The 22790-nt window shown below is 40.2% G+C and overlaps 2 protein-coding genes across 2 annotated transcripts; one reads left to right on the top strand and one right to left on the bottom strand.

Moving 5' to 3' along the window:
* The first annotated feature begins 452 nt into the window (after window positions 1–452).
* On the top strand, window positions 453–10056 carry LOC117299340 (zinc finger protein 2-like). The gene is made up of 2 exons (XM_033782862.1): window positions 453–599; window positions 5497–10056. The coding sequence occupies exon 2, from the start codon at window positions 5506–5508 to the stop codon at window positions 7624–7626; it is 2121 nt and encodes a 706-aa protein (XP_033638753.1). The 5' UTR covers window positions 453–599; window positions 5497–5505; the 3' UTR covers window positions 7627–10056.
* Window positions 10057–14783: 4727 nt separating this feature from the next.
* LOC117299382 (DDB1- and CUL4-associated factor 7) lies at window positions 14784–21206 on the bottom strand. Its single transcript, XM_033782920.1, has 7 exons — window positions 20948–21206; window positions 19737–19838; window positions 18846–18944; window positions 18251–18439; window positions 17626–17835; window positions 16885–17002; window positions 14784–16357 (listed from the first exon to the last, which is right to left on the bottom strand). The coding sequence occupies exons 1-7, from the start codon at window positions 21086–21088 to the stop codon at window positions 16185–16187; spliced, it is 1032 nt and encodes a 343-aa protein (XP_033638811.1). The 5' UTR covers window positions 21089–21206; the 3' UTR covers window positions 14784–16184.
* Between the last annotated feature and the right edge of the window lie 1584 nt (window positions 21207–22790).

Below are 22790 nucleotides of genomic sequence, written 5' to 3'. Positions count from 1 at the left end.
GATAGCGCCCTCTTTTGAAACATCCCCTTCAGCCCATAGATTTCCCTGAGACACTCCCCAACCGTTGCAACGCGTTGGTTCAAGTTCCGCTCCAGTCGATTTGTCTTTCTTCAAATCCAAAATAATAAACAAAAGTCTGAAATCGTTCATTAATTAGGCACCTAATTGAAAACATTATTATGTTTTTATGAATTCATTTGTTTATGGGTAAACCGAAGGACTTTTGGCTAGTCTACTCTAGGTTATCGCATGGGTTTTTCAGTGTGTGCTTTTTGCAGTCAGGCGCCCTGACGTCATCGGCCTACGTCAGGGGACCCGCCCGAACAAAGCTTATTTGCATATCGCCAAGCGTCTTTATCGATCGTGGTACCCTGCCTTACACGCCTATGAACGCAACGGGAAAACGGCAGTGAAAATTATGGGCACCATTGCAAATATGCAAATGATAAGAAGGCAGCGCGGGCTGATGATCGGGAGCCGTTACGGACTTGACAAAAATACGACTTGGAACCCCAGATTCGAGCGCCAGAAACTGTGTTTACACCGCTGAAATTTCACGTGAATTCCTCACCCATACAGCAGCACTTGGCAACTGGCAAGTATGTCGTTGTTTTCATTTAAAAGCTGTCTAAATTTGAGAGAAAATTTTGGGTTTATTATGTGCTTGATTTCAATGGCTCATTCTGTAAATGTTGGCTTCTTTTTGTTTAGCATGCAATTTTGTTCGTCTGCCGAACAACGAGTTTTTTGTCAAGCATGTCAAGTCGTAAATTTACCGAATGTGTATTTGTATGTAACCCACTGTGAGTGTGAATATCTTGCAGTTTAAGGTCTCTTCACTTTCGGAAAATTTGTGTATTAAAATCAGCAGTCGTTACTCATTCATGAGTAAGTGATTTGTATATTTAAAAAAACGTCGGTCGATCTTTCCACTGTTTTTGTTTGTTTGTTGAATCCACATACCACATACTCTACTCTGTGTTGAATGTGAATTGGGTGGGAGCAGACGACAGTATCAAGTTTGGAACTTCTTTTGACTTTTGTTGGATTTTTGTCAAGACAAACAATTATAATTTTGGCAACATTAGACAAGTTGCTTTCTAACCTTTGTCCAAGACCCAGTGACTGGGGCGCTAGATTTCTTTTTTAAAAGATGACCGGTAATAACGAAATTTTGAAAAAAGGAATCTAGCTAGTCTACCTAGCGCCCTAGTCACTGGATCTACCATATTTCAGATTAAATGCTTCAAAAATAGTTGTCATGTTTAATTTGGCCCCCTAAACAAAAGATTATATCCTAAATATAATTATTAATTAAGGAATATAAATTTATATTTAAAAATCGAGTAAAGGATGTGGCCAGCAGAATTATATGCAATAAATTGAGTCCATGTTCGTAATGTTCTGTTCGTATGTCATAAGAAAAACTATCGTACATAAATTAAATAGTCATAAAAGATCAAAGTTTATTAACAAATGATAAATATTTGTGATTAATTTGCTTTCCTGCTGATTTCTGTCCATCTGATGTAGGCACTTCAAAAATTCAACATATTAAAAAAGTCTGTAAAGAAATTAACAATTCAACAATTTAACATATTTCTGCAAGGTGCGGGGGGGGGGTGCGTTTTTGAATTATGGGACCAACTCCTCTTTCTTATTAATTATTTAGTATGGTTTACAGCAGCCGTCGTACTAATAATACTGACAACAACTGACGATTTAAAATTTGTCGGTGTTGATTGACTTGAGGGGTTTGATTCGTGGGTTTTTCTTAGTTTTTAGTGCGCCCGCTTTACAGTGCTGTGGCCATAGTGGCACATATGGCATGGATGTACCTTCGCAGTATGTAGCCAATCAAAATAGGAACACCGATGCTAACCCATTTTTTTATTTTTTATAAACCTATTTCTGTTCAAGATATTCACAGTTACGTGTACATCCATGTAAAGCGCATGGTTATTGTGAGATGCGCTATAAATATTTAGAATTTATTATTATTATTATTATTATTATTATTATTATTATTATTAATACTAATGGAAAAATACATTGTGTTGTTACCCAATTAAAAGCCACAATACCTCCAAATTTGTCCACTCAAAGGTTTATGTCCCGACATTTAACCCACTGGCATGAGACCTGCATTCGGTTTGCATTTTGAGCTCTGATGACTGCTATCAATTTAGTATATATTGGCTTTAAATTGAAGAAAAGGCAATAATGTGCAAAATTGTAATACGAGAACACTGAACATGAAAGTTTTCTTTCGTAGTCATTATTTTTATAGCCTTATTGAGTTTCAGCATCATGTGGTAATAATAGCCTGCATATACGTGGCCATTATTTATTATTATAATTTTTTTTTGTGGGGGGGGGGGTGGCAACATTTTTATATTGCCTATTTTTATTCTGTCCAGAAAAAAAAGTACATTGCCTCAGAGAATTGTGGACCTATATTTAGCGCTGTTTGCCCCTTTTCCAGGAACACAAGAAATCTATGCCATGGATGAAAGAAAAATTATGCAGGGTAGCCTTTTATTTCTGTCATTTCATTTGTCAATAATGTCCTTTGAACCATTATGGGGGGTTATTTTGTTTATTGACCCCTGTGACAACTGTATTTATGGGCGTAAATACAATTTGTTATTTATTTAGGTTACTTTATTGGATTGAGTTATAAGAGATGTTAAATTTGCATCTGGGAAAAAGAATATTAATTTTGGTTTTTACCCATACAAGGATGTGTGTTAGCACTGTATACTCGGTACTTTCCCGAGTCCTGTGAAAAAAAAAACCCAGGCATGTTACTCGGGTGGGATTCGAACCCTCGACCCTTGCAATTCTAGAGTAGTGTCTTACCAACTAGACTACCGAGGTTGCCTGGTATCTAGAGGCAGTTCGAATCCTATGTTTTGGCTGCGGTTACAGCAACGATATAAGAGATGTTAAATTTGCATCATGGATAAAGAATATTAATTTTGGTTTTTACCCATACACTGTTGGTGTTAGCACTGTATACTCAGTACTTTCCCGAGTCCTGTTAAACATTTCACAGGCATGTTACTTGGGTGGGATTGAGTTATGATGAGCTTTTCTAATGTGCAATAATACCTAATGTACATTCATGTAATTATGTTTTTTGATGGTCTGCCAATACTTGATTTATGATTATTATGTTTTCCATTATTTTTTATTATTTTTAAAAACTTGTTTACACCTTTACAATTTTGCATTTTGTATTTGGGCTACAAAAACTGTACAAATTCAGACAGTATTTTGTAAGTCTTCATGTCAAAATAATGCAATGTTCTTGTTTTTTCCACAGAAAATCTGGAATCCAAAAGTATCATGTTGTGACATTTGTGTATATTTTTCAGAGTAAATTATGAATTGTGAAGATGTTAAGATTATGTGTATGATGCAAACGTATTCAATCAGAGTTAGGTCAAATTTCATTATCTGTTTACTGGTGAGCAAATGTTTGTGCTGAATGTACTAGGCCTAATAATTTAATGTATATTTGGTTTGCGGTAACACCATGTGTGTACATGTATCTACTTGCCAGGTAGAGTTGTTCTTAGGGAACTGTCTTGCTTTATTCTACTGCCGTGGAGTAGATAATCGGAGGTTCGGGAGACTTCTCAGTTCTGAAAAGAACTGACCTGCTTTTTAACTATTACCAGGGCGGATGGTATAGAAATTAGACTGGACTACTACTTTAGCTTATAGGATCGTAATTAACTGTACTGCCGCGGAGTCAGTTCTGAAATTGGTCTCAACGTTTCGACTAGCTTGCTCTAGTCATCGTCAGGAGACCTAATAATTTAACAATGAAATGTTGTGTACTTTATATACACACAGCCAACAAGTAGGCCTACGTTGTATAGAAAATGTGACCTGTTGTTATTATTATTATTATTATTTTATTCGCCATAACAGTACAAAACAAAATACATTGACAACATTATACCCCAAGGCAAGGGACAACAAAAGCAAATACATACTATGATCCGTAGATCTGTTGCCCCACATCTGGGGTACACAATAAAATTAATATAGATTTAACATAGTATAGTACACAAAGCAATAATAAAAGCAGAACATTAAAAATCAATATAAATGCTAAATATATATTAAGAATAAAAAATAAATTAAATTAAAAATAAATAAATAAGTAAAAATAACAGATGGGGTAAGGATAAACAATAAAGGGAAATAAATAAATAAATAAATAAAACCTAAACTTGTAGATAAATTAAAACGACTTAAAATATTGCACAAGTGATAGGGCTAAAGCTACTATTCAGTATACATCACATGTTTACAAAAGAGCCACAGACTGTCTGCAGGCATGATTTGTACAGTAGCTCAAAGGAAGAAAACATCAAATCTTATATTTTATGGAGACTGCCCTGTCTAATTATTATCAACTTTTGATATGATGAAAGGGGCACATCTCAAAACTTGACCAGCTTTACATTTATAAACTCTTGGTTTTATTAGGAAATTATGACACAAAATGTCAGCTTTCCCATAGAACCAGGTGTAGTCCTTGCCTGCCAGAATACTCAAAACTTGTTAACGATCAATGCAGAGCTGTTGATTAAAACATTGTGAGAAACGGCTCCCTCTGAAGTAATGTACATTGTTCATGTGTACATGTAGTTTTTTTTTTTTAATATTTGAATTTAAGTTCGTTACCTCAGAATTGGATTTTGAGGTCTCGAAATGAAGCATTTGAAAGCACACAACTTTGTGTGACAAGGGTGTTTTTTCTTCCATTATTATCTCGCAACCATTACTAAAGGTGTCCAGTGTCTTTAAAGGCAAATACCGGAACCATTCAGTTGTTCTAATCCTACATGTCTGCATGTATACTGTTCGTACATTGTAGATATACTTGTGAAAACTTCATTTCAAAAGATGGTAGCATTTTCGAGAATTACAATGTAGCCGAAACTCTGGCGGGGTTATGTCAATGCAGGAAAAATAATCCCAAAATGTTTTTAAATTCCTTTCTCTAAAACCACATTGGAAGGTCACACTTAATGTAAACAAGGTTCACATGGTCTACATGTAGTAAAATTAGCTTGAAAATGTGTCCCTTAGGTACGCTGTGTACTTTGTATGGTGTTATAACATGATAATGTAAAGATGTGTTTATCAGGGATGTTAGGGCTATTTCTTAGTTTTTAAACAGAAATCCTTTTTTTTTATGTTAATATTTTATTTATAAGATCAAGTTTATTTATAAAAAAATAAAGATAAAATCATGGAACACCCCAGATTGCACACTGGGGCTTTCAAAACTACAGATAAATGTATGTAAAGTAGGCTTAGCACTAGGAAGCTTTCACGCTTTTGGGCTCATATTATGAAGTTTTTTCCTGGATAATGCAAAATGGGCTTTATTATGTTTTTGGCTTTCAAACTCCATACCCTCCTCCTTCAAAAGAAATATTTGTTATTTATATTATTTTATTTTTTTTGCAGGAAAGTGTGATGGAGTGCAGTATCGATGGCGATGAGTCGTCAACGACTCAGACTATCCTCACAGTCAAGAACACAGAGGAACTCCTAGAGGCCATCGAGAGCCTGTCATCAGAAAATGTCGCCATGAGCGTCGAGGTCCAGCATGAGACACTGGAGTCCATGGAGGTGCAAGAGGACCAGGCAACTGGTAGCCAGCAGTTTCAATTCACCACCGCTGACTACCAGCAGTCCGGGCAAGTGGAGCCCAGCGAATCGCAACAGATTGAGTATGTCACTGAGCAGGTCGTGACTTCACAAGTCGGGGGCGCCCAAGTAGAACAGCTGGTGCAGGTATCCGCTGCTCCGGTCAGTAACCATCAGGTGGTGTTCCCAGGAGGTCCAAGGCCTCAGACTGTCCAAATACAGGTGACTGATTCCGTTGGTGACCAGTCAGTGGCGAATGAGGGAGCCCAGGGTTATCACTATATTTACCAAGATGCACTGGTGTGTGCTGATTCCGCACAGACGACCGATCAGGCAAACCAAAATCAGACTGTGGTGACTTCGGACATTCTACCCCAACTGTATCGTCCAGGCCAAGACATTCATAGCTCCCTGGAGATTGCTTCTGCCGTGGAGATCTTGACGGGACTAGCGTCGACGATAACCACTCAGCTCGGCTACCAAGAGGCCAAGCAAGCTGTAAAGCTGGTCAAGAAGGAGAAGAAACATAAGAAAAAGAAGAACAAGAAAGACAAGGGAAAGACCAAAAAGTCTAAAAAGTTGAAACGGAAGAAAGACGCCGGTGTTTTCGTAGAGAATCAGGAGCCCAAACCTCGGAAGACGGACGGAGGATACCACGAGTGTCCAACTTGTCAGAAAACATTTGGTACTGCTGCTAATCTGAAGAGTCATCTTGTTTCACACACAACGGAGAGGCCCTTCGCTTGCGATACGTGCAACGCAAGCTTCAAACGTCGCCGCTACCTCCAGCTCCACAAGAACATCCACACGCAGCAAAAGATATTTCAGTGCAGCTACTGTGAGAAGACCTTCCTGATGAAGAGCTGGCTGCACAGCCACGAGAGGTACCATACTAAACCGTTCTCGTGCGATCTGTGCGGCAGAGCGTTCGGCGACAAGAAGATCCGCGATGTCCACCGTAGATCACACACCAATGAGAAGCCATTTATTTGCGGGGAATGCGGCCAGGCATTTCGCTCCAAAGCAGTCGCGATAAAACACGGTCGTAGACACAGCGGACTCAAGCCCTACGTTTGCAAGATCTGCAACAAGGCGTACACCCAGATTCACAATCTCACAGACCATGAGAAGACGCATATCGACGATCAGACATTCGCCTGTAAAACCTGCGGCAAGGTTTTCTACGCTCGGAGCAGTCTGCGACGCCATAGGATCAAAGAACATCCGGAGGAGAAAACAGGGATCACAAAAGTCCCGCTTTCACGTAACCAGGTGATCACAAAAGAACCGGGTGTCTTTGAGATCATCAGGAAGCCCTATGTCTGCAAGGTCTGCACAGAAGGCTACAAGACGAGGAAGTCCCTGAAGATGCATGAGAAGATCCACGAGGCAAGCCGTGTCTGCCAGTACTGCAGCTCGGTCTTCGTCTCCAGGTCTGATCTCGTCATACATGAAAGATCCCACACTGGGGAGCGCCCATTCGCCTGCACCGTCTGCGGCAAAACTTTCACCTCCAAGAAGGCCACCAACCGCCACGAGAAATCCCACAGCGGCATCAAACCCTTCGAGTGCAGGACTTGCAACAAGAAGTTCACACGCTCCTCGAATCTGAAGGACCACGAGCTGATTCACGCCGGGAAGAGCAAACGCTTCTCCTGCAGCAGCTGCGAGAAGATCTTTGCATCGCGCAGCGCCATGAAGAGCCACGAGCGGTTGAAACACGGTCCCGGGGCCACGCAAAACCAGTTACAGGTGGACAACTCTATGCCCGTTGGGCAGATCACACAAACTATGCCTGTTTCGCAGCAGGAGGATCCTACATGTGCTGAGCAGGTGGAGTTGTTTGAGATCATCATTGCGGCCTCGGGGCAAGCTGAGGAACAAGTGACGCAGGTTACGGAAGTTTCTGAAGTCACCGAGATTGGGAACATTGTCTCTGTTTCTTAACACTGGCTGACACTAAAACAATGACGGAACAATAGAAACACGCCAATAAGCAACTAGGCGTGGTCTATGCCTTGGTGCCCCTTGAAATGTTCCATTAGAAATTAAAAAGTTCCCGATAGTGGTGCCCTCTAGACCTAGGAGAAAATGCCCAAGTGGCTCGCCTGCCTTTTCAAAACCTAAACATCAGCACCGGGGCAGTCCTGGAATTTCATAGAGTTATGGTGACCTGGTCTTGGCCTTGGTGCCCCTTTAAAAGTTTCCCATAGACTTTATGATTTTCCAATGGAAGTGCCCTTTGCAAAATGAAAATGCCTTGCCCTCTCAAACATGAAATTCCAGGCCTTCGAGGGCAATGCAGGCAAATGCCCCCCATTGTCCCTGGTCAGTGATTTGGTATTGACTGTTTCAATAGAAGTTTACTTTGTCCTCATTGACGTTCCCTGTAACCAAAGAGAAATTGCCTTGGTGCTCTTGCCTTTAAGGCGTCGGGCCTGAGTAACCTTCTTTGGACCTGTCTCAGAGGGCATGTTCAAAATGACATTGAACAACCAAAGGAAAAATCTGATCCCTCTTGAACAAAATATTCCATTTGATTCCCTCTTGAAAAAAATGTTTGGCTGTTAAAATGAATGGGGGCAGTCTTTAAAGACAAAGTATACCTTTGGTTTTTGGAAAGGTTTGAATGTTTTAAATTCTGTATAAAATGTGTTACAATAAAACTGATATAAAAAATGTGGAAATTTAATTTGGTCGCGTTTTTGAGATATAGCCGATCATCCGGAGTGGTTATGTCCTTGCAGGAAGACTAATCTCTAAAAGAAAGAACTTTTAACTAAGCGTTACTGACATCTCAAGTTCAAATTTTCGTTTTTTTTTTTTTTAGAAGTTGTACCCAGCCTCGCTACTATGGGCAGTGTTTGTTGTGGTAACAAAACCTGTGGCACTAACCCCTGGTAGGGATGTGCTGGAAAACGATAGCTATTGGTTCTCAAAAAGGAACTCTTTGCACACAAGCTTGTGAAAAACATTTGAGTGGTTACAATATGGCAGTGGTCAAAATGCAAGTATTTTTATGTTACCATAGACCTTTTCGCAAATACCCATTTGCGCAAGCGCCAACCGTTGAATGGGGTGCATTGTGGTCTAGCTAAGGAGCAAATTTTATCACCAGCTAGACCACAATGCACCTAATTTCCATGCCTCACGCGCGCGCCCCAGTATTTGTGAAAAGGACTACATGTATATTTAAATGAATTGTGTTTTACATGGTCACTGCATACCGTTTGACATGTCACAGGATCATTCAAGCGACATACGTTACTCTGAATCTAAATTCTTCAACAGAAATTGTACGGGTACATGTCTGTTTGAAAATATGTACACAATTTGTTTGCCAAATTTTGTATTATTGTAAAAGTACTGCTTCAGTCAAGTTTAAAGCTTTGCTAGGTTTTTTTAAAGAAGATAATATTGAGAGCAGAACAAAGAGCAAAGGAAACCCTTTTTATTTTTTCTGGAATTGTCTTCAGTAAAATTTGATTGTTAATTAAAACATTTTTAGTGGGGTTTTATTTATGAACTGGACAACAACTCTATGGTTGAATTACAACAAGTATGTGTATATAATGATTGTTTGTATTATTGTTTTTAATTATGAAGGGAATCAAATTATTGGAGTCAAACAGTTCTCAATACCAAAGATTATAGAGAGCTGATTCCAAGGCACAAGATGTTGTGGAGCTCTCTCTATAGACCGTAATGAATATGACGTCATCGTTCAAATATCTGTCCTACAAGATGGCGATTGTGAGCATGTGTGTGTGTGTGCTTGTGCCGTTGAAATCAAACCGGGAACGCTGCGTGTTTCTTAGATATAAGCGTCTAGACCTGCCCTACAAGATGGTGTCTTGTAAAGCAGTAAATAGGTTATTCAATACGGTCTGGTGTTTGAACTTGAATTACCCATGGGTGCCATTTCAGGAAGCAACGAATCAGCGCTCTTGGAATCAGGGATTGCTGCGCTAACGATGAGCATATTTCACGCGTTTGCGGGGAATTTGGCTTGTGCATGTGTGTTACGCATTACTAGGCATTCTTCGCTTAATACACAGCTCCGCAAAAATTTGGCACTTGGCCATGCGAGTGGAGAATGGAAATCATAAGCGCAGAGTTGGGCGGTAAGCAGAGCCATGAAATTAGGCCCTGATCTATTGTTGCGCCAGAAGAGTTGCTTGCTGAAATGGTGCCCTGTGTACATTTCAGCCTGAATTCCTCATCTAAATCTTTGCTCCATACTCGAATGAATTTTGGGATGAGAAATTTTTCAAATGACAAGTTTTACACCTAATGAATATCCAGTTTGTATTTATTTAAATTTTTGATATTTGTATTGAACCATAATAATAATAATGTTGAACATTTCTAGTGCGCCATGTCTGTCAATGATGACACTCCTGGCGCAAAAAAAACAAGAACTCTGCTAATACACAATGACACAAGACAACCAAAAGTTAGAAGGCTATTGTTTCCGAAATAGATATGTTTTGAGATGATTTTTGAATTAGGAACAAGTACCTGCTTTTCTGAGTTGAACAAACAAATGGTCTGTAAATTCTGATGAATCTGTGTGGTTTGTTTTAGTGTCCAAAGCATTTGACGAGATGTCACATCTTGCTTGAGAAAATGTCTTATAGGGATTATATATGATTGGTAAGGATAAAAAAATTGTTTAGTTTAAAGACAGTGGACACTTGGTAATTGTCAAAGACTAGTCTTCACAGTTGGTGTATCTCAACTTATGCATAAAATAACAAACCTGTGAAAATTTAAGCTCAATCGGTCGTCGAATTTGCGAGATAATAATGGAAGAAAAAACACCCTTGTCACACGAAGTTGTGTGCTTTCTGATGCTTGATTTGGAGACCTCAAATCCCAAACTTGAGGTCTCGAAATCAGATTTGTGGACAATTACTTCTTTCTCGAAAACTACGTCACTTCAGAGGGAGCCGTTTCTCACAATGTTTTATGCCATCAACCTCTCCCCATTACTCATAATCAAGAAAGGTTTTATGATGATAATTATTTTTAGTAATTACCAATAGTGTCCACTGCCTTTAAACTACCCTGTTTAAACTACCATGTTTGAGGTAGCAATAAGATAACCAGTTTGGCATATTTTCTTTTCATAAAGGCATTGGACACTATTGGTTAGGCCCCTATTAATCAAAATAATTGTCGGCACAAAAACTTAGTTACAGCCGCCAAAACGCACCCCAGAACAACAGAGACACTACGTGGCAGCAGGGTGTCTACATTGTCAATTAATTGTAGACACAAAGACCTTAAAACACAAATACATGTACTAGTGTGAAGGCCCGGTCCCACTGCTGCGGTAACGATAACGACGCAGATGGAACGCATTCCATTGGTTGAATGAGCGTGTGCGTATTCTGCGAGTAGCAATACTTCAACCAATAGAATGCGGTCTCTTTGCGTCGTTCTCGTTTTCGTTATCGCTGCAGTGTGACTCGGCCTTAAGGCATGGAACAAGGTGCATGCTGGTCTGCAGTCCCGGCCATATCTCGTTGGGCCCCCCTGACAGCTCTAGGTGTTTTTTTCTTTCATTATTATCTCGCAAGTTCGATGACCTATTAAGCTCAAATTTTCACTGGTTAGTTATTTTATGCATATGTTGATATACACCAACTGTGAAGGCTAGTCTTTGACAATTACCAATAGTGTCCAGTGTCATTAAGCAAATGAAATTGTGAATAATTACATTTTGGCTTAAAAAAGTTTGTAATATTTTGTATATTTGATATAAAGTTGATTGCCCTTCCGTGACAAGTTTTGGTTTGAGGATTTGTTTTTAGTTAACCTTTTATGAGCAGTTTGTTAACTTTGTTCGTTTCATGCGATATTCTTTTTTGTACAGTAAAATATGGTCCTGTATATAATTGATAATTAAAAAATACAATTTTGGATGATTGTTATCAAATTGTAATAGAATGATTTTAACAGGAAAAAAAGCAATTGTTGTGATTCATTAGAAGGTGCTGCTTCCTAAACTCAAATTCCCAGTTTTGTGCCACATTGCAAAATTTGTGCAAGACCCCAATCCCTGCATGTAGAACATCACCTCTGAGATAGATATAGAATTGGCATGGTGTTACTACATTTGTATTAAAGAATTGTCTTGGTCACGTATTTTTTAGGATAAGCAAACAACAGCTGAATACCAGTAACGTGCAATATGCATCTAATGTAAATTTGGTTGGTAATCGTGTTTTTATTAAGGCAAACATTTCATGCTAAGCAAATTGTTGTGCTAAGCAGCTCTGTAAAATTCTGTGGAGATTTGTCTGAGTCCTATTGCGTTTGCTAGAGAATTGTCAGTTGCCTGAGTATGGTTGTACGGTAGGCAACGGGCATTACCGGTACAGCTAAAGAATTGCCCGGGTCCTATCTGGTCATAGTGAAGCCCTATAACTTATAGGACTCTTCCTCTGTGCCGTAGTACAATACGAAAGTGTAAGGCCACCAGGGCTAGTCATAGTGCAGCTACAGATTTGTCCGAGTCTTATTGTGTTGGCCAGAGAACTGTCTGTTCTATCTGGGCACAGTGTCGGGTGTCTGAGCATGATGGTAGTATGGTAGGCATAGGGGCAGTCTTGGTCCTACCTGGCATGGTATTTGTAACAGAATGTTTTGGGTCTTATCTCAGCATGGTGCCAGCTAGTGAATTCTCCAGGTCTTATTGTGTTGGCAAGAGAACTCTCGGCTTCATCTGGTAATACGGTAGGCAAAGGGCAATACGGTAGGCAAAGGGCAATCTTGGTCCTACCTGGCATTGTATTTGTAACAGAATGTTTTGGGGTCTTATCTCGGCATGGTGCCAGCTAGTGAATTGTCTGGGTCCTACATGTCCTAGTGTGTTGGCAAGAGAACTCTCGGCTCCATCTGGGCACGGTGTCTGAGCATGATGGTAGTATGGTAGGCAAAGGGCAATCTTGGTCCTACCTGGCATGGTGTTAGTAACAGAATGTTTTGGGTCCTATCTCGGCATGGTGCCAGCTAGTGAATTGTCTGGGTCCTATATTGTGTTGGCAAGAGAACTCTCGGCTCCATCTGGGCACGGTGTCTGAGCATGATGGTAGACAGAGGGCAATCTTGGTCCTATCCTGGCATGGTATTAGTAACAGAATGTTTTGGGTCTTATCTCGGCATGGTGCCAGCTAGTGAATTGTATGGGTCCTATCTCATCATGGTGTTTGCAAGAGAGTTGTCTAGGTCCTATGTTGGCATGGTGAGGGCTAGATAATTGTCCCGAGTCCTATCTGGGCAAAAGGACTGCTTGAGCATAGAGTGTCTAGGCAGATTTAGCCAGTACATGTATATCATGGCATGATGTCAGCCAGAGAACTGTCTGGGTCCTATCCGAGCATGGTGTCGGCCATGGTATCTGCGCAGGGTGTTAGCCAAGAATTTTCGGAGTCATAATGTTAGCCCCCTTGCCCAATACTGCAAGCATTATCAATTTGTCCATTGAACCGAGCCCAATTTTATGAGGCCTGAAAGCATAAAAACACGCTGAGCACAAACAAATTTTGCTTAACAGAAACTGGTTTCCAGCTAAAATTCCATTGAGTTTACATTGTTGCAACTGGTGCCCCACTCCCTTTTTGCTAAGCAAAGAAATTTGCTAAGAAGGATTTTTTTGCTTCACAACTTTATTTAATTGGGCCCAGTGTTGTAGGTCTTGCTGGTCTCGGAACTCCCTCATGGACCTTAATAGTCTTCGTCTCCCCTCGACTCTCTGGGTCTCGGACATTTCTGCCTTGGTTGCTGGACCTTTAGGTTTTGATATCCGACTATTGGGTCACGACTTCAACAATGATAGACCCCGCAAAAAACAGACGACCAAAATCACGAAAATAAGAGCCAAACCAGGGAATTAATGACAATGATTAGAAGCAGTAGCAAAACAAACAACAAATAAAAACCATCTTTTTTTCTTCAAGAGCATGTTTATATTTAAACGCCAACAGACACTTAAAAACAAACCAAACTAATTTGGTAAACTACAACAGCACACAAATATTTACACTGAAGAAACAGGTCTTACATATTTACACTAAATTCTAAAAGAAAACTACGGAGCTCCATGCCCCCTGGTCATTGCCTTGGTGCCCTTTAAATGCTCCAGGAGAAATTTAAAATTCTTCACAGGGTGCCCTTTACCAAGGAGAAGCCTTGGTGCCCTTGCCCTTTCCAAAAACAAAGTCATACATGCCTGGCTAGTTGGTTGCCTTCATGAAAGCAACGAAGGCGATTGCCTCCATGTTCCCTGGTCATTGCGTTGGACAGTAGAAATTTACAATTTCCTCATAGGGTGCTCTTTACCAAGGAGAAAATGCCTTGGTGCCCTTGCCCTTTCAAAAGAGAAGCATACAGGCCTGCAAGTGATAAATATTTTGCATTTTGTGCAACGGAGAGAATATTTGTTTAAATATAGCATTCCATTCAACTCGGCTTCACCTCGTCAAATGGAATATTTCATATTTAAACTTGTGACAATGTTCTCGCTGCTGCATTCATAGTTATTCCTTAGGCCCCCCTATTTGTATACTTTAACAAAAATGAAGACCACTGCAATGAACATTCGGTTGAAATACCAAACATGACCACTGGTTTCTGTTCATTTGGCATTGCAATCAAAGTGCACCTGTTGATCCGCAGTGGCGTAAGCATGCACTTTCACTTTGAGTGGGGGGGGGGGGGGTAAGTCATTTAATGTACAGAATTATTAATTTGTTTTTGCCCTTTTTAAAATGTCATTTTGGTGGTCAGGGGGAGGGCAAGTAAATGAGGAAGGAGGGGGTGGCAACCACCCCTCCCATCCCCCATCCCCCGCCCCCTTCTGATTACACCACTCTTGATATCTTAGAGTACATGATAATCCAATACAAATTGAGATATGTCGTCAAAAATTTCTTTGAATTTACCAAAAAACTTTGTTAAAGGTATACATGTATACAGGATTTAAATCCGTAACAATCCTGGAATTTTAGGACTTGAATTCATTGCATATCCTAAAAATAAAAGGTCCTACTTCATGTACATGCACACAAGGAAATGTCAATTCTTTAATCATTAAATAAGTTCATCCTGGATTGTTTTTAATGCATGTTTCATGTGATGCCATAAATGAGTTGCCTCGAGTTTTCTATTTCTAAATAAGACGGAAACATGTCCCGTTACCACACGCAGGTTGGCTGCTTATTATCATGGTGCAGCTTTCTTGTTTACCTTCCAATCAAATGCATACAACCAAACCAAGACTGGAAGCTAACAAAAAACAGTCTGTCGGCAGTCGCTGTACTTTTCTATAGACCTTATGCACATGACGTCATTTCAGTACGGCACCCACGCCTTGAGGTCAAAAGGAGGTTGTTCATTGGCCAATGCATAAGGTCTATTGCCCTTGTCGAAACCACGGCTTCTGCTTTGGATTTGGCTTTAAGCTCTATCCTCGTGTCTGAAGCCCGGAGGGCGTACGCAAAGCACGCGCATATGTCAAAACAACCGCAGGCCAAGCTAGTCTGAGCGGAATCCAAAGCAGAGGCAGTGGTTTGGAAAAGGGCCTATGCGAGTTATGACTTCATTATAGTAGTTGCAAGAATTAGGGGGCCAGACAAACCAGTCAAGAAAGGTTTATTTAGGTCGGCCGAAAGGGGTCAATCCTGGCCATGTTCATGCAAGAACAATAAATGGTTAACTGTTTGTTTTAATACTGACGTACAAAAGACATGCACACCGAAGTTATAATGCAATAGGCTCGAGTCATGCCATCTCAGCTTACATTATAATTTTCTTTTAACTGGTCCACTCTGCACTGTGCTATGAAAATAGCTATTGATAACCAGCGATGCGACCATGGCCAATTGGCTGGTTCCGAAAAGTCCAATAGATTATTTCAAATATCGTCAACTAAACACAGCGCATGCTAACTTGGTCGAACTATGCTCAACGATATCAAGTCCTAATTGCAAACTTGGCCGCAGTAAGTATGTGTAGTTGATTTACCACTGTGTTCATCCACTAGAACTAGTTGACAGCATTCTTGTTCAACTACTGTGATCCAGTGCAGGTGGATGCAATTCAATGGAAGAAAATGTACAGGTACACACACATGCAGTTGATTTCCACAAACTTCAGTTAGTTGATCCACACTAATGCTATTAGGTGAATGACAGTTGGTTAAGACCCTTATCACAAAGTAGTACTACAAATTGATGTCATGATTGCAATCCAGTCCACGCAGATACAATTCCATAGGGTACTAAATGTAGTGGATATCAACCATCCCAAGTAGTTGGTCCACACCCAACATTAGTTGACAAGCTACTTGATTCTGACATTGAGTAGTTGTAATATCAGCTAGCAATCTTGTTAATTTGCAATGCGGTCCGTTTAGAAGCAAATCAAACTTGTAGTTGACGTCAACCAATCTGGGGTAGTTGATCCACACCTTAGCATTAGTTGATCAGCTACTTATTTCAGACCCTGAGTATTTCTAAGCAGTTATTATAGCAGATAGCAATCCAGTCAGGTTGCGTGGATGCCCATTGGATGTGGTTGATCTCGCCGTCAGCGGTGTATGCGAGGATGGGGTCTTCGATTGCACGAGGCATCTGCTGGATATCCCAAATCAGGGCTTGGTGGTCGTCGGCTACGGACAGAAAAAGGACAAATCCAAATTAAAAAATGGCCACTTAAAATACATTTCTGACAAAGACGTATACAGGGGTTGCCCTTAACTTTTTTAACAACTCGGCAGCAGGACTAATTGGCTTAATTTTTAACTGGTCCGCAGGATTTTTGACTGGCCCGTTGATTTTGTATAACCTTTTTTTATACCGATTGATACAATATATGGATTTTGGACTGTCGCTATTTTAATTCAATGAATTTCAACGTCATGTTAAAATTTGATAGCCATAGTAACCATTAAGGCACTTCATTTTTGAAAGGGTCATTTTTACTTTGCAATGGGCACTCTCATGGGAAACTTTTCAAGGGGCACCAAAGCCAAGACCAGTACAACCAATTTCTCTGAAATGCGAAAGATGAAACAAAGTATACTGAAAAATTTCTCTGAAATGCGAAAGATGAAACAAAGTATACTGAAAAAACCCACAAAGGATGCCCAGCCGCCTTTTTTTGCACGTATTTTTGTTTAACCGATTGAATCCTTACCTGCAGTGCAGATGTGGCAAGATGAGTGTGGAGCCCAGGCTATGCCATTGACGCAGGCTCTGTGGTTGTTGAGTCTTGCAACTGGAGTACAGGCTACCCTAACGTCCAGTATGATCACCTAGGAGAGAGAGGAAAAACACACAAGCAATTAGAGCAATTAGAAGGAATTTTTCCAGCTGAAGTATCTGACTTTACACTTCGTGGCTCGTGAATAACGCCAGATACCAGACAGAACAGATGATCAGATCCTTGCAATTGAACCTTTGACCTCGCATTCATTTCACCTGGAGTTTCGCAGTCAATTCACATAACGTGTACACAAACATGTATTACAATACTACATGATGATGTACACAACATTATGCACACGTACTCTCATTGAAACAGCATGGGCACTGGCTCTACTCTCTACATTAGCATGTTTGTGCATAGGCCATCCCTAATTTCATGTTTACAAGAGTTCAGAGTTGCTCTAGCACTGTTCTGGACTTGTTTTCCTCAAAGTCCTATCAACGTTACTGTGTGTGCTCCTAGACTGTTGTTTTGTCTTTTCTTTTTCAAGTGTCTTTAGTTTTCCCACCAGCCCTGTTTGTCAGGTTCGATCGTAGCTGGCGGAAATTGGTTGTGAGTAAAAAGAAATTCATCAAGTGAATAAATGCAACTTTTTGTTGCATTCTCAGTTAGAGAGGTATGGGTTGGTATTCTCAGGAAACACACTAATAGTAGGAGGGTTAACTTTACCTCAAATGAATCCATGGCCATTGTGGAAAGATAGTTTGGATCCTGTTTATTCCAGGCCAGCCTTAGTAACGGATGATGCTGAGGATCCTCGTAGATGATCGTGGAGTGCTCCAGATGTCGAAGGTCAAACATCCTGACCGAGCCGTCGGCACCGACTGAAGCAAACATGTCTCTACCGCCGCCTGCACGGCTGAAGGCTATGTCGTAAACCTGTAGGGGTGAGGGGAGAGTGGCATTGTGATAAAAGGCTGATATTATGTGGCGTGTTGTAGCCGGGTAAATTTTTGTGCTTAGCAGCTGTATGAAATTGGGCCCAGGTCTTGGCCGCGGTGCCCCTTCAATACTTTTCCTTAGGCATTAAAAGAAGCGCCCTTTACAAAATATTATGGCCTTGCCCCCTCACAGATGAAATTCCAGCAGCTGATTACATGAGACGCTAGGATTAATCCTATGATGGGTTCAATGCATCCTACATCTTCGGATACGGAGACGGAGACTGAAAATAGTCCCAAGACCTAACATTAATCCCAAGTAAGGAAGAGTTCGGTGAAACCACACCAGGCCTGAAGGGTACACTGTATGATATATTTGTGAAATGGTTGACTTTGGCTCGACGATGCTTTACCTCCTTATCATGAGCAATGAGTTGTGTCTTGACGTGGCCCGTGACCATGTTAACCCTCCCTAGCATCTGGCCCGTCTCAAGGCCCCAGATTGTACATGTTGTGTCGATACTTGATGTTCCCAATATGTTAGGGTCCACCTCGTTCCAGTCGAAGGACGTCAACGGGGCGCAGAAATCTGAGTTCTTGTTCTAAAAGATGATAAGATGGATAACACATTTTTAAAGTCAGAAAACCAGATTCCTACCGATTAATAGCACTCTCAAATAATTCTTGAAAGTTGTAGCTCCAACCGTAGCAAGAAGCAATCTGACACTCAAAAGAAGTTTTGGGATTTGGAATATTGATTTTGATTTTTGTTTTACCCATATACGCCGATGTGTGTACGCACTGTATACTCAGTATTATACTGTAGAGTCTGAAGGAATTGGTTTTGGAATTGGTTTTCAAATTAATATCATGAAAGAAGTTCATCAGGCTGGTAAAATATCAACTTATTAAATGAATTTTCTACCAAACACAGCCAATACTCACGTAATTTACGTTTATGTTTCGACTACATTTCGTTTACGTTTTTAAAATGGATTGTACACTCACGTTATTGAGGAGGCATTCCAACCTTGTGTCTGTATCACTCACTCTCCATACCCTCAGGTAATCACCACTCGTTGCCACTAGATCCTGAAATACTCCTTTCTGTTTATAAAGACACAAATACCACAATTTTAAGAAACCAAAGCCTAGAATTACACAGCTCTTTGGCCACTGTTGCCCCTGGTCTTATTAGCCTTGGTGCCCCTTCAAAGGTTTCCCGTGGACTTGAGTGGGTGGTCAGGTTGGTGTAGTGGTATCTTTCCTCACCTTTCACCTCTATGACCCCAATTCGAATCACTGGGATTGTGTTTTCAGTCCCTACCTGACTACATGAGTTTTTCCCGGGATTAGTTCTCTGGGGTTTTCCTCCCACATCTAAAACTCCTTCTTTGTCTTCTCTCCAAACCAAACTGCTCTTGGCTAGGTTGAGTGATAAAATTCGCTTTTTGGAAGTTGTTTTTGCCTTCTTTGGGGTCTCCATAAATGTTAGTGTCTATTTTTTGTTTAGCACTCGGTGAACAATTTCGTCCAGCACCTTTGCATAGCAAAATATTTTGACTGAATAGCTTTTGTGCACACAGAAAGCCAATAATGAGTAGCATTTCATGATATTTGAGTAGCAACTGATTATTTGCGTAGCTTTTTGCTATGCTACATGTATATGTGCAAGGGAAATCGATCACTGGCACTGGGGCGGATTTCACAAACAGTCAAGACTAGTCTTTGAGTTAGGACTTAGAACGAGTTACTCGTCCCGTTCTAACTTAGGACTAGCCTTAAATTTCTATATATCTCCTAGGACTAGTTCTAAGTGAGAACTAGTCCTAACTCTTTGTTAAATCGACCCCTGGCCATATCAATGTTTTGTAATCTCTTATGAGACCTTAGTCTTACACTATCTGGGATCCACATGATCTTGGTGGTCGGGTATGGATGGTCGAAGGTGCTCCGAGCCTCAAATTCTGACGTCTCTTCATTCAACGACACTATCTGAACCTTAAGTCACAACAAAATAGAATACATTAACATTAAATCAACATTGAATTATAAGTGATCTATAAGGTATTGAGGGAAAATTCTTCAGAACATCAGACATAACCACAACAAGAGGTCACTCTCTCAAGCTCTTCAAGCCATCCCTGAAGAAAAACATTGGATGCAGGAAAAAATCCTTTACCCAAAGAGTAACAAACATATGGAACTCCCTTCCACAACCTATAAGGGATGCCAAAACTGTTGATAGATTCAAGTCAAAACTGTATACTCACTGGAATGAGGAAAAGATAGGATATGGGGTCACAAAGGCTATGCCTAATTAATATACCCACCCATTAAACCGTAAGTAGTAAGTAGTAGGTAGTAGATACAAAAATGATTCATTCATAATCAAACGATAAATTCTTTGTTATGAAATAAATCATGAATTATGAAATGAAGATCAACAAATAAATGTAGCATTGATATTAACACTAAACATCAGGACAGTAGGCATAATTTCATAAAACATTTAATATAAAAAGTCAAGCTATAACTTATCTCTTTTTTAGAAAGTGAAATGCCCTTTAAAAATCTGTATCATCAGTACAATACAAGTGAGTGTCGATGATTTTATAATTATCATGATTTATATTGATTTAAAACAGTTGTTTATATTTCTGGAAAATCTGGGGAGACCTGTCAACGGATAACTTTCCGTATGGCGCCACCACTTTTTCACTCATTTTTACAAAAAGGGATATCTCATTGAGGTAAATAAGATACTATATTATTTCATATCGAATGAAAAAGTGGTGGCGCCATACGGAAACTTTTCCATATTTAAACTCCATGATTTAAATATTACTTTTTAAATTTAATTAGGCCTTGAAATAATACATTGATTGGCGTTTCAGATCGGGGTAAAATGTCAGGTATTTTTTCCTCAAAAACACAACGGGGCAACGGTGCATTCCTCATCACATTTTCAGTGTCATTAATTTGTTGCCATGGTAATTTCAGCGCTACTGGCCAAACAAGGGACGAACATGAACAGATAAAGTCTCAAAACAAAACCTCATAAATCAATCAATCAATCAACTTCCATTTTACGAGCAAGGGTTACCAACCTTGTTATTGTACTCTTCCACAAAACTGCCCACAGCCAACCGGAATCTTTTGTCCGGTCTGACGCTCCAATTCATACTATACAACGTCCAAGGTGCCTCATATTTGTAGATTTCTTTCCTCTTCGGCGGTAGGGACGCCATGATTGGTCTTCAAAGGTTCCAAACGCTTTGTTTTTGTGTATTATTTCTTGTGTTTATAAACAAAAATCGCGTAAAAATTTGCGCAAAATGGCGACTAAGTTTACAAGTGCCTTATATTATTTGCATGGGTGCACTTTCATCCTATAAAAATTCTACGTGATAATCGCTGGGAACCAAGGAAAGTGAAAGAGGGCGCTATATAAATTTGACGGATCCTCAAAAATTTGCGCCTACGCTTGCATTGTTGATCCCTTTGTCATCAAAGTTGATCACTGTGATCATGGAGGCTACCTCCCTACCTCCATGCTACCTCCATGCTGGGATGGATGCCCGAAATTTATGAAGGTCTATGGCTACTGCTGATGATTTCTTGCCATGATGCCCATCTTGTTTTGTTATATTATGGGAGTCGCCTATTTTACTGGGGTAGGCGTCGTAGTTGTTTTTGAGTAGGTATGTTTTTATTTAGACGGCTCTCAGAGGATACACCTGCCCCCCCCCCCCCCCCCCATCCATGTGGCCCTCAAACTGAGCGTGGAAGCACGGGGAGGATCCCGCCCCTGCCCAGCCTGGAAGAGGCCAAGAGGCCGACCTCGCAGCACCTGGGTTGGCCAACTGGAAGCAGACTTTGAGTCCCAGGCTGGGCAGCTGTGGCAATCCGCAGCAGAGCCCATTGGTTGGGCGGCTCTGCGTCCCCCGCTGATGGATCAAGAGGATGATGATGATATGTTTTTATCTAGTGTATTTATTTGTGAGGCCTACGTTTTAAAAACCAGAACAGAAAAATTTACTAGATTTTTTTAAATTAACTTCAAATGATTATCAATACTCCCTCACCCAGCCAATGTCCTTCTCTCACTCTGTCCCATCATCACTATGGAACGAACTCCTCAATGAAGGCTCCGACAAGTCACTACTTTACTTATACCAGCTTCAAAATGAAAACTTATTTTTGTGCCCGTAACCAAATTAATTCGTATCGTAGGCTCACTTGCTTCTACACCTCTCCTTACCAGGGGTGGATTTCACAAAGAGTTAGGACCAGTTACTCGTCCTAACTTAGGACTAGCCATGCAATTTGTATATTTTATCTCCTAGGACTAGTCCTAAGTTAGGACTAAACCTAACTCTTTTTGAAATCGACCCGAGAGTCTTATGTGGACAGACTGAGGCCTATTAGTGGCGCATTTTTGTCGTGAGTCGTTGATTTGTTTGAAACTATATGCATTATTATTTTGTCAAAAATTCGTTCAGAGAAAATTAAAATGTGTTGCCTATAATTTCGGACCATCAAGTTCTTTGTATTAAAATGATCGCGACGAGCCCCTTTAAAGACACTGGACACTATTGACAATCTTCACAGTTGGTGTATCTCAACATAAATATGCATAAAATAACAAAACTGTGAAAATTTGAGCTCAATCAGTCGTCGAAGTTGCGAGATATTATTTTAATAAAAGAAAAAAACACGAAGTTGTGTGCTTTCAGATGCTTGATTTTGAGACCTCAAATTCTAAATTATTTTGAGGTCTAATCAAATTCGTTGAAAATTACTTCTTTCTCGAAACTACGTCACTTTAGAGGGAGCTATTTCTCACAATGTTTTGTACTATCAACCTCTCCCCATTATTTGTAATCAAGAATGGTTTTATGATAAAAATTATTTTGAGTAAATACCAATAGTGTCCACTCACGGGAGTAC

The sequence above is a fragment of the Asterias rubens genome, chromosome 14 (genome assembly GCF_902459465.1).
Source record: "Asterias rubens chromosome 14, eAstRub1.3, whole genome shotgun sequence".
Lineage (NCBI taxonomy): Eukaryota > Metazoa > Echinodermata > Asteroidea > Forcipulatida > Asteriidae > Asterias > Asterias rubens.
The sequence above is the reverse complement of the archived record's forward strand: the minus strand, read 5'-3'. Positions and strand labels throughout refer to the sequence as shown.

What these genes read in the sequence shown, in the direction of transcription:
- LOC117299340 (XM_033782862.1), top strand. Translation starts at nt 5,506, where the DNA reads ATGGAGTGCAGTATCGATGGCGATGAGTCGTCAACGACTCAGACTATC.
- LOC117299382 (XM_033782920.1), bottom strand. Translation starts at nt 21,088, where the DNA reads ATGGCGTCCCTACCGCCGAAGAGGAAAGAAATCTACAAATATGAGGCA. An exon ending in TGGAATGCCTCCTCAATAAC is followed by an intron (nt 18,440 to 18,845) that starts GTGAGTGTACAA and finishes ATCATCTTTTAG; the next exon opens with AACAAGAACTCAGATTTCTG. An exon ending in TCATTGCTCATGATAAGGAG is followed by an intron (nt 17,836 to 18,250) that starts GTAAAGCATCGT and finishes TCACCCCTACAG; the next exon opens with GTTTACGACATAGCCTTCAG.